This window comes from Cyprinodon variegatus, unplaced genomic scaffold (genome assembly GCF_000732505.1).
Source record: "Cyprinodon variegatus isolate N-32 unplaced genomic scaffold, C_variegatus-1.0 Scaffold376, whole genome shotgun sequence".
Taxonomy (NCBI): domain Eukaryota; kingdom Metazoa; phylum Chordata; class Actinopteri; order Cyprinodontiformes; family Cyprinodontidae; genus Cyprinodon; species Cyprinodon variegatus.
The window spans coordinates 150,771-162,099 of NW_015150829.1; the positions used below are offsets into that span (position 1 = coordinate 150,771).

Genomic DNA, 11,329 nt, shown 5'->3' on the forward strand with positions numbered 1-11,329 from the left:
TGATAAAGCAAAACTCACAGTGAGCTCATCCTGCTTCAGGTTCAATCTGGATCCAGAGAGGAAGTGCACCGACGACCGCCTGTGGGAGGCGCTAGAGATCGCCCAGCTGAAGAACATGGTCAAAGCTCTGCCTGGAGGACTGGGTACGGTAACCAGAATTAGTTGATCTAAGCTACGAGGTTCTAGACATGACGGAGCTGTCTGTCCTTCCTCAGACGCCATGGTGACAGAAGGAGGGGAGAACTTCAGCGTCGGTCAGCGGCAGCTCTTCTGCCTCGCCAGAGCCTTCGTCAGAAAGAGCAGCATCCTCATCATGGATGAAGCCACGGCGTCCATAGACATGGCCACGGTGGGTTTGGACAGCAGGACATCTTTAGGCACGGAGGTGGAGGTGTCATGGTCGCTCAACCTGACTGCTTAGCAGAAGCAGGAGGAAATCTGTTGAGAACAATGAAGCAGAACCGAACATCAGTCCACAGCGTCTCCATTAGAGAATCCTGGCTTTTTGCTCCAGAGATAGAATATTAGATCAGACCGCTTGACTTTTATTCTTAGTCTAAAATGTAGTTTTATGTTTTATGAAGTGGAGAAATATTTTTATCTTGTGGAAATAGTTAAACCAGTGAATTAAACTTAATTATTTTCTAAGCTGTGGATTCCTGATGGTTTGGATCTGGATCTGTTTTCTGCTCTAAGCATAAAGGTCTAGGTTCTCCGTCCTCCTCCTGCTGCTGCTCTGCTTTCTGCAGCCGTTGTTGTTTGGAGCGCTCATGTTCTGAGTTGTTCTGTGCAGGAGAACATCTTGCAGAAGGTGGTGATGACGGCGTTCGCAGACAGAACCGTGGTCACCATCGCAGTAAGTTCTGGGATCTGCAGCTCTGCTCTTTAAAGTTTCTGATTCCTTTCCCTTATTTCCTTCTTTCTTCAAACTGAGCTGAATGAACTGAGCTGATTTTCTTCCTCCACCTGTTTCCTCTCTCCTGCTCTCATTTTTTCTCTCTTATCTTCCTCTCTTCCTGTTTCCTACCAACCCCTTCGTCCTCCTCATCCTGTCCACCAGCACCGCGTCTCCTCCATCTTGGACTCGGAGCAGGTGCTGGTCTTCTCCTCTGGGATCTTGGTGGAAAGTGACTCTGGTCCCAACCTTCTAGCACAGGAGGAGAGCCTCTTCAGTGTGCTAGTGAGGACCCACAAGTAGACCCGGATCAGCTCAGACCCAGCTCTCCCTCTCTCCTCCGGTTTCTACTTGTTTTCCTGCTTTCCGGCTGAATCAGAGTCTGGGTCTGCTAAAGCCTGACCGCCAATGACTGCCTGGTTGGTATCGAATCCCTTCCTGCATGCTCTTTGATGGAGATGTGTTTGCTGTGTGGTGATTCTATGATATTTTTATTTAAATCTGCCTTCATTTAGAACAGCTCTCTAGTCAATTTCATTTTCTAAAGTGCAGCCTTGATAAGGTAAGCAGCAGTTGTTGTTGAGCTGCTACTACTGCCTCCAGATCCTGAAGCACTAGCTTCTCCTGGCTCAGCGGAGGAAGAGGACGATGATGTGAGGGTGGTAGCCCTCTGGGTTGATGAGGAGCCCTCATTGACACAGGTCTCCGCCTACATCGGCGCGGTACAGCATCAGCCCCCCCAGGCCAACAGCACCCTGCTGGATGCAGCCAAGGCCCCGTCAGAATGATGGCGCAGCAGTTACATATCTCCTTTTTGAAGAGAGTTCCAGTCGGAAATGATCCATTTTGTTTTCCAACCAGCAGAGAGCTGGATTAATGGAAGCAGTGGTCTGTGGGGATTTCTCTTAAGCTTCCCAGTTAGCCCCCCTCTGCAGCCCCGCTTTCTCCATCTTGTGCATCTCCTCCTCCATCCATTATTTTCCACTGTTGTCTTGTTGACATCAGTCCGCAGCACTACGCAGCTCCCCAAAACGGTCAAAAACATCAGAATTCAAAACACCTCGTAACCGTAGGTCCAGCATGCGCCAGCGACCATAGATGCAGGCCCGATGTCCAGTTTATATCATTTTAAGCTGCATATTATCTGAAAATTGTCAAGAGGAGCTGCTTTTGGCTGCTGCCTTGGAGCGCCGCCATGGTAACAAAAGTGAGTCATTTAATAAACTGGGTAACTAACAACCAAAATAAACCAAAAACAATTCTACCAGGTCAAGCACGCCATTGGTTTTGTGAGAGTATTTCTGTGGCCGACTGTACAAACTTAACGTTTCCATTTATTGATTATTGTAATTAGCTGTAGCTTATTGCGAGAAATACATGCCTCGCTCAAAGAATAAAATAAAAGTACGGTTCTGTGTTGAGCTGAAATGGGACAATGTTTGGTTAAAATGCAGAAAATTGCATCTAAGAAATACAACATTTTCTGGGGGAAGACACCCAGACCCCCCACGACAATGAAGTTTATTTAGGACCCCCGCATCCCTTATTTCCATTTCTGAAAGGTGGCAAGCCTAGCCCAGACTGATCTCAGCATGGTTTCAAAAGAGTAGTGTAAATGGGGCTATAATCATCTTTGAAACTGACCTGTAACTTTTGCCCAGATTTGCTGAATAAGCAATAAAAGTCTTAAATAAGCCAAACATGACAGTTTCAGTATTAGCTAAATGTGTTTATCTTCCTGCCGGTGGTTTTACCTAGCGGTAGCTTCAAGGCGATCAGTTGCTAATCAGAGGGAGGGGAGCGCTGACGGCTGGCGAAGAGAACCGGAGCCCAAAGACACTGAACCTCTGCTAAATTAACTGGGATCTAAATAAAATTAGTAGATATTTGAGTTCAAGAAAAAAAATCCCAGTATCACCTCAAAACATCCTGAAGGTTACTTTGGGTCCCAGAAATTTTTACGAATTTTTTTTTTCCCACTGGCGTCCGCCATCACTACCCGAGCTCAGCCCGTCTGCTCTGAATTATGGGAAATATGGTGCTGTGAAGGAGCATTAGGTGAGTTTCTGGGTTTGGACAGCCATCACGCAGCGCTGTGATGTCATCGGCCCCTGAGCTGGGACCTGTCCGATGTCTCCCTCTAATGGAGGAATTTCAGGTTTCTGACCAGTCCGAGCCCAGAGGGCAGAGAGACACGCCCACTCACTCTCACCGCCCCCTGGATTCCCCTCCTGGTGGTTCTGGGGAATTTGCGAATCTCCTGTCTTTAGGCTGTTCAGGGTTACCAACCATCCCTTGAAAAACGGAATCGTTCTTCATTTAGAAAATAAAAGTACCTGTCTCATAATAAGTGGAAAAAGGATCGCACTTTCTCCCGTATTATTGTGAGAGTAAAAAATATTCAATAAAAAGCGGGCACATTAGATACAAAACTTACGGTAAACTTGTTCCCGGGTCCTGTCCTGCGTTGTGACCAATGAGCTGACAACATACATGTGACGATCCAGAATCCCCTCATCCCATTGGTCGAACCAAGTGTTGCTCACAGAGAAGATAGCAGGAGACAACGGAGCAGTATGGGGAACGAACGGAGTAATTTAAATGCTGACACTACTTTTGGGGGCGGAGCACCTTCGATGCTCCTCCTCCAAAAAAAAAAAAAGGATGCAGAAACATTGGGAGGAAAGGGAAAAACAACTACCTGGGTGAATAAAGTCAGCGATAATGAATATAAAGCACACTGCAAATATGCAGCTAATTCAATGCTGATTTGAGTCAAATAGTTAAAAAAATAATTTCACACACAAAATCCCCACGCCAGGAGGGGTAAAGGCAATCGGGTCAGCTGGCATGCACATGAAGTGTCCTTTTTTTTCAGGGAGTTGGCAACCCTAACGCTGTTAGATGTATAAAGTTTCCAGACCTGGCTTCTAGAAGGTCCTGTTCTCTCACTTTTAACACAACTGTTTCTGTTTCCTGTAAATCTTCATAGAAAAGGCGGGAATCACCATAGCAACTGGTGACTCAGCATGCCCTGGCTCTGACCGTGTCAGAAAGGGCTTTTGAAACAGATAACCTAACTAGTTTTTGTGTTTGTGCAGCACCGGGTCCACACCATCCTGACGGCCGATCTGGTCATCGTGATGAAGAGAGGAAACATCCTGGAGTACGACAAACCGGAAACTCTGCTGGAGCAGGAGGACGGGATGTTCGCCTCCTTCGTCAGAGCCGACATGTAGTCCCCTGATCGGACGACGGCCGGCAGACTCATCCGTCTCACTCCTAAACATCTTTACTTTAAACTTTAATATGCAAGGAGGACAAACAGGAAGTCCATGTCTAAGCCAAGGATACAGCAGGAAGCTGCGGAGGCGACTGGACGCGGTGTACTGCTAAGGTCCTCCTGGATCAACAGGCCATTTCACTTAGGTTCATACATCAGCACTAAACATGTGATCATCGAGGGGGGATTTATATATTCAGACGTGATTTTAGAGTTTCAATTATGTTTGTAAATTATTTAGTGTTTGGTTTCGATGTTATCACTAAAAAAACTCTGATTTGGGATCAAAGACTTGATCAAGCCTTTAAAATGAAATAGTTATGACTAACGTTTAGGTTACAAGGTTGTTCCTCATTAATTCAATTCCAAAAAAACTTTATTAAAAGAAAATTAAACGTCAACTAGCAGTTATTAGCAGCTACCTGCGTTTCCGCTAATTATTCTGTTCAAATTACTCTTTTTTTCATTTTTTATATGTTACGGTGTATGATTAAATAGCCTTTTTTATGACCATCCTCTTAAATTTACCACAAATCAAAATGTCTCTAGGTTAGAAAAGAGCTTTCAATGTCAAAATAAATTCCACGAAGAAATCAAGCAATGGTTGAGTTAGCCTCGCTCACATAGAGCAGCTTTCAACCCAAACACTCTCAGGACGGTGTGTGTCAATTCGCTGCATTAAGTAGTCCCAGCCAAGTTCATGGTTTCCTTTATATAAAGCTTTTTTTCTGATGTTTGGTTTTAAAGGTTTTAAAAACTCTATTTTTTGTGAACATTAAGTGAAATGTAGCTGGATTTCTTAGTTACAACAAAAGATCCCGGACAAGCCCCCAACTTTGTTACCTCCCTTTCTCCTTTGGGGAGTTTCTATAAACGCTGAGCCTTCAGGCTCTTTTATAATCAATGAGTTTTTAAGCTGTTTAACTTTTACGTATGGCACCACTTTTATCTATACTATAATATCACTGATATTAAGCAATAATGAAGCCAGAGGTGTTCAGTGCCTCGCGCAGCTTTCTCACTGTGAAAGAAGTTGCTTTTTATTGTATTATACACTTAAGGTTTATTGCAAGGTTCTCCCACAGATGTACCACTGATAGAGCAGATTGAACTGGTCGCTCACATCAGGAAGAGGAAGATTCTAGTGACTCTTCGTCAATCATGACGAACCTTTTAGGGACGTTTTTAATTATCGGGCTCATAAGGCTAGTTGTAAAAATGTCTTGATGGATGGGAACATAGATCAGAAACAAATAGTTTATCTTATCTCAAGAAATAAAAACATACTTTTTCATTTCTTTGACTTAATATTCTCATATTCAAACTTTTACAGCTAAATATTTGTTTGATCTAGATTGTTTCTGGTGTGCGTTTGCCGTCACTCCACTCTATCAGCTGTATTTCTGTGCAGACTTTAGTGCGAACACTGTAAGGTGCGGCGGCTCCGCCTGCAGCCGCTGAACCTGCTGTCTGTCTGCAGTCATGCTTTGCTGAACCATCAGAGGAGAGCTGCTGGTAGCCGGGGAGGTGATTTTCTGTAAAGTATCAATAAAACCTTTTCTAATAAAATTATTTTATTCTCCACTTCAGTTCAGCTTCAAATGAGGCATTTCTGCCATAAATTCTTCTCTTTGACCAACTGGTCTTCCTGAATTAGGAAGACATTAAATCTGTGAGTCTTTAAAGTAGTGTAGTTTCTATAAATAATGCAGAGTGATAGTTTGCAGAAGGATTCATATTTTTCCCTGATCATTATTCACCAGTGTAGCTCTCTGATAAATAGATCCGAGTTGCAGAGCATTAAGAAATCTACATATTTAATCTCCAAATGTCTGAACTTGTATTGGATCCTAATTCTAGCTTTTAAACTCTATAATATTTCCTTAATTTCAGCCTGAATTCCTTGTTTATTTTCTCTGGAAGCTGTGATGTCGTCCCTTTGCTTTCTTGATTAAACCATTTTAACAAGTTTGTTCAGGACTTTATGACTTATCTACCGTACAAAGTAAACACCAGATTTATTGGGTCACCAGTGTTTATTTCAAAGACTTTCCTCCCTGATGTTTCTGTTTTTTGTCTTGTTCAGTTAAACATCCAAACGTTTATTTTTCTTCCTCTCAGCAGCGATGTTCAGATCTCTGATCCCTTCAGCTCTTCCTCTCCTGTTTATCACCTTGTTTCTCTAAATCTCCGTCATATTTACTCCTGCATTCTGTTTCTGTTGGACTTTTAACAAAACAAACTCTGAAAGAAACTGTTGATGAAACCGATTAACGGGGTTTAATTAAATGTGTCGTCGTTAAATCATCGGCAGCTCTATGCAGAAAGTCTCACTTCATCTGAATTCACACATCTTCATGTTAAATGACACTTTTGTATGATTTTTATAGATTCTGAGCTTTACCAACTGTGTTATCATATCTGATGGTTTAAAGAATATAAAACAGCTGATTATTTGTGCCTATATTTTTTTCTACACATGAAATGACAATAAATTTTGTTTTAAATAAAGCCTGTCTCTTTTTTTTCCAAGAAAACAGTGAAAAGTTGGGAATAGCAGGAAGAATATACTGCTAAATGGCTCCCTCTAGCGGTGTATGTGCAAATCGCATTTTGGTCGTCAGATAATTATGTCTTTTTACTTTTAATTGCTCATTTAAGTTTAGCATAATTTTCTTAACTAATTTAAGGCAAAATCAGATTTTGAATCTTTAACAGGAGCAGAAAACAAAACAAAAACAAAAAATCTCTTAATATGTTTTACCAGTTTATATTTTCTTTTAGATCTGAGCTGCCTGTTGGACTGATCATGACTTTTAACCTTAATTGACCCCAGAAAAGTTGTTTATTTAACACAAATTTTAAAGTCATTTGTGTTTCTGGCTACCATCATTTCAAAGGAGAGGAAAAACAAACTTTGTGATGAAAAAAGATATTGAGTGAATAATGCTTCTCAATCGTTTGTTTTATTTTTTTTTTTAAATATGTAAAAACTAATCTAAATTGGTTAATAAATCAAAATCCATGGCAAATATTCAACCAGCCTGCTGTTTCAAATTGAAAAGATGGAGCTCATGTAAATTTGTGTTCAGTTTGACATTTTAATTCATCAAATGTATTTCCAGCATGTGATGCGTCTTTAGAATAAGGTTAATTTGCTGCTTAAAATGAAATATGATGCATGTTTTTATGCTGCATTGGAAAAAATCTAAATCTAGATAAGTCATTTTTTCTTAAAATAAGTGTATTTGTTCTTAAATTGAGGAGATAAAAGACACCCTTTGCCAATGGAATAAGACAATTTACATTTAAAAAAAAAGAAAACAATTGCATTGACTTATTTCAAGTGCAGATTATCAAATTATATTACTTTAAGAGTAAAAATACTCATTCCATTGGCAAACTATCTCATTGCCTATTCAAATAAAGGGTAAATAAACTTAATTTGATAAATATTTACTTATTTCTAGATAATTTTTTCAGTGTGTAGATATAATTGATGCTCCAGACTGAACTGGAAAAAATAAAACTCTACATTAGTATTTTTTTTCTTAAAATAAGTACATTTTTTTTTTCTTGAATTGATTGGGGTAAGTGAGATACTTTGCCAATGGAACAAGACATTTTACTTTTAAGATAAGAAAAAAACATTTATTGTCTTATTTCATGTGCATATTGTCTAATTATCTTATTTTAAGAGTAAAATACATATTCCATTGGAAAATCATCTTATTTATATAGTCATATTAAGGGTAAATACGTTTAATTTAAGAAATGTTGACTTATTTCTAGATGATTTTGGCAGTGTGAGTGTAATTTGCTGGTTTCCGACAGTGCTGGAGGAGTCCTTGAAGGCAGCAGCAGCTCCCAGTCCGAGTCGGGACTGGATTCTGGAAGTTGGAGGACGTCAAACAGGACAGAGGAGACTGTCCAGCCCTCAGAGGAGAGCAGCAGAGGCGGCGCGCGGCGCTCACTCCCATCACACACCAAAATAAAGTCTGGAACTAAAACTTTTTACGCGTTTTTAACATGTTTCCGCGCGTAAAGACGCACTGAGACCAGGCTTCAGGAAGGCAGCAACTGCTGAAGAAGAGGAGGAAGATGTTACCCAGAAAGAGCATCATCCCGGAGGAGTTCGGGGTGCCGGGTTTCGCCTCCCGGCTGCCCAGGAAGCCGGTGTTCCGCGACCGCGTCAACAAGGCGCGCTTCATCGCCAAGAATGGCTCCTGCAACCTGGCGCACAAGAACATCCGCGAGCAGGGCCGCTTCCTGCAGGACGTCTTCACCACGCTGGTGGACCTGAAATGGCGCTTCACGCTCGTCATCTTCACCACCACTTTTGTGAGCAGCTGGCTGCTGTTCGCCATGAGCTGGTGGCTGGTGGCCTTTGCGCACGGAGACATGGATCCGGTGCGGTGGAACGAGACCCACTGCGTCACCGACGTCAAGTAAGAATCCTCTCCAAGAAGCAGGGGGAGAAAAACTCACATTATGTCGCCAGAGTTCTTCTAATGTGACTTCTACCTTCCTCCCACCCTCTTCTTCCTCATTTTTAAAACTGCAGAAGAAAATGAGGGCAAAGAACCAACAGCACAGGAAAAATGATCTAGAAATGAGTACAAATGTCTTAAATTAAATGTATTTACCCTTCATTTGAGTAGGTAAGTGAAATAGTTTGCCTATGGAATGAGTTCTAAAAATAAGATAATTAGATTTTTTCTTATTTTAAATGTATATTGTCTTGTTCCATTGGCAGAATGTCTCTATTACCTCCTCAATCCAAGAACAAGTTCACTTATTTTAAGAAAAAATGACTGATCTAGATATAATTTTTTCAGTTAGGAAGCATCACACTGGAAAAATGATCAAGAAACAAGTAAAAATGTCGTAAATTAAGTGTATTTGAATAGGTAAATGAGATAGTTTGCCAATGGAATGAGTATTTTTACTCTTAAAATAAGATAATTAGATAAAATGCACTTGAAATAAGACAATGCAATTGTGTTTTTTTCTTATTTTAAATGTATATTGTCTTGTTCCATTGGCAGAATGTCTCTATTACCTCCTCAATCCAAGAACAAATGCATTTATTTTAAGAAAAAATGACTGATCTAGATATAATTTTTTCAGTTAGGAAGCATCACACTGGAAAAATGATCTAGAAACAAGTACAAATTTCTTAAATTAAGTGTATTTACCCTTAACTTGAATAGGTAAATGAGATAGTTTGACAATGGAATGAGGATTTTTACTCTTAAAATAAGATAATTAAATAAAATGCACTTGAAATAAGACAACACAGTTTTTTTTCTTATTTTAAATGGAAATTGTCTCATTTCTTTGGCAAAATGTCTAATTTTCCTCCTCAATTTAAGAAAAAATGCACTTATTTTAAGAAAAATAAGTTTTTTGCAGTGCAGAAACCAATACTAAAATAGAAATATTTTAGTTTTGTTTAAAAATACAGGATTTGTCCCAAAAGGTTTCAGATTCTTCTTTGTTTTTAAAAGTGTTTGCAGCTTAAATATCCTTCCTTAGTTTAACTTAGAACCGTCGTCATGATAACTGGCTCCTATATTTGATAATCATGTTCATCTTTGTTTGCTCTTAAGTCTCCGACCTCCTTAAACTCACAGTTAACCTGATGATAACCTGATGATAAATTCATGTCAGGCCAGAAACCAAACTGCCTTTAACTGGCAGCAGGGGCGATTCTAAGACCAGAGGTTTAGGGGGGCTGAGCACCCACACTGGAAAATATCAAAGTCTAAATAAGTCATTTTTTCTTAAAATAAATGCATTTGTTCTTGGATTGAGGAGGAAAGTGAGACACTTTGCCAATGGAAAAAAACAATTTAATTGTAAAATGAAAATAAAAAAACATGTTATTGTCTTATTTCAAGTGGATATTATTCAAGTTATTTTAAGAGTAAAAATATTTAAAAAAATGTTTTACTTATTTCTAGATAGTTTTTGGAGTGCAGAGAGCTGCCTGGCCACACAAGATTAATTTCACTGCTTTCTACACATATTTTTGAAACTTGTTCATTATTTTTGTAAATAACTGACTCCATCATTCACTAATGCATCGTATCTGAGCCGTAGTAAATGATAAAATGGATTATAAATTAAAATAACCAGAAACTGAATGAAATGATAAAGGTTTACTAATGATTCAGTAAATCTACATATCGATGCTACTGTAAGTTGTGGTTATAAAGATAATCAAACAAACCAGCCTCAGATACATTAGAGCACCTCGCTGGTGAACATTTCACCAACACACCATCAATAAGTGCATACAATTTGACTGAACATTTCAGAAAACACCTGAATGCAGCGTTTTCCTTAAAGCATTGGTCGATATTTTACTTAAGGCACCATCCATCAGGCTTGTTTACTTGTTTTTTTTTGTTTGTTTGTTTATTATATTATTTCTGATGAACCAGAACATAACTGAAGGGGGTGAAATAACCAAATACTTTATACACTGGAAGAAATCGAAGTCTAGATAAGTCAAAACAACTCATATTTCAGGGGTGCTTTGATTTAAATTAGGGTTGCTTCAGCACCTTCAAAAATAGACTAAAAACGCTTACCACTGGCAGGAATCTGAACAAACTGTGCAGCCTCTAAATTCTCTCTAAAACCACAGCTAATAATAATAAAGTGGAGACACTGGAGGTTTTATTGAACTCTTTTCCTGGCTTTGACTCAGATCCTTTTGGCCAATATTTTATATTTCCCAGTTAAAGCTCTCTTATTTTCTAATCCCCATTTAAAATCAGATCCTGCTATAACCCTTATTTGTTAATAAACTGGCGTCCATTTGAGTTTCTGTTTTTTGGCCAGTTTTCATCTGACTAATGTCCTAAAATGTCCTTACTTTATAAAGCAATTGTTGATCCAATTTAATCCATTTAATGTTTCATTTATGCAGATGATGTTAATCTTTAGTTTTGCTTTAGCAGAATCCAGAATCTCTTCGATTGCAATAGAAATGTTTCATTAGTATAAAACAGAACATATAAACTAGGAAATCAACCCAAAATAGTGAAAGGGGATTATCTTTTTATTCAATTCAATTCAGTTTATTTCTATAGCGCCAATTCAGAACACATGTCATCTCAAGGCACTTTACAGTTCAACCA

The 11,329-nt window shown here is 39.3% G+C and overlaps 2 protein-coding genes across 2 annotated transcripts in view; both read left to right on the forward strand.

The window, feature by feature from the left end:
* Positions 1-6,664, forward strand: part of LOC107092341 (ATP-binding cassette sub-family C member 9-like) — a 29,114-nt gene extending 22,450 nt beyond the window's left edge. Inside the window, exons 10-13 of the mRNA XM_015386747.1 lie at positions 21-143; positions 216-349; positions 794-856; positions 3,997-6,664. Coding sequence (XP_015242233.1) covers positions 21-143; positions 216-349; positions 794-856; positions 3,997-4,134 — 458 coding nt within the window. The 3' untranslated portion in view covers positions 4,135-6,664. The remainder of the gene's footprint in view (positions 1-20; positions 144-215; positions 350-793; positions 857-3,996) is intronic.
* A 1,420-nt stretch (positions 6,665-8,084) lies between these two features.
* Positions 8,085-11,329, forward strand: part of LOC107092342 (ATP-sensitive inward rectifier potassium channel 8-like) — a 14,802-nt gene continuing 11,557 nt past the window's right edge. The window contains exon 1 of the mRNA XM_015386748.1: positions 8,085-8,626. Coding sequence (XP_015242234.1) covers positions 8,280-8,626 — 347 coding nt within the window. The 5' untranslated portion in view covers positions 8,085-8,279. The remainder of the gene's footprint in view (positions 8,627-11,329) is intronic.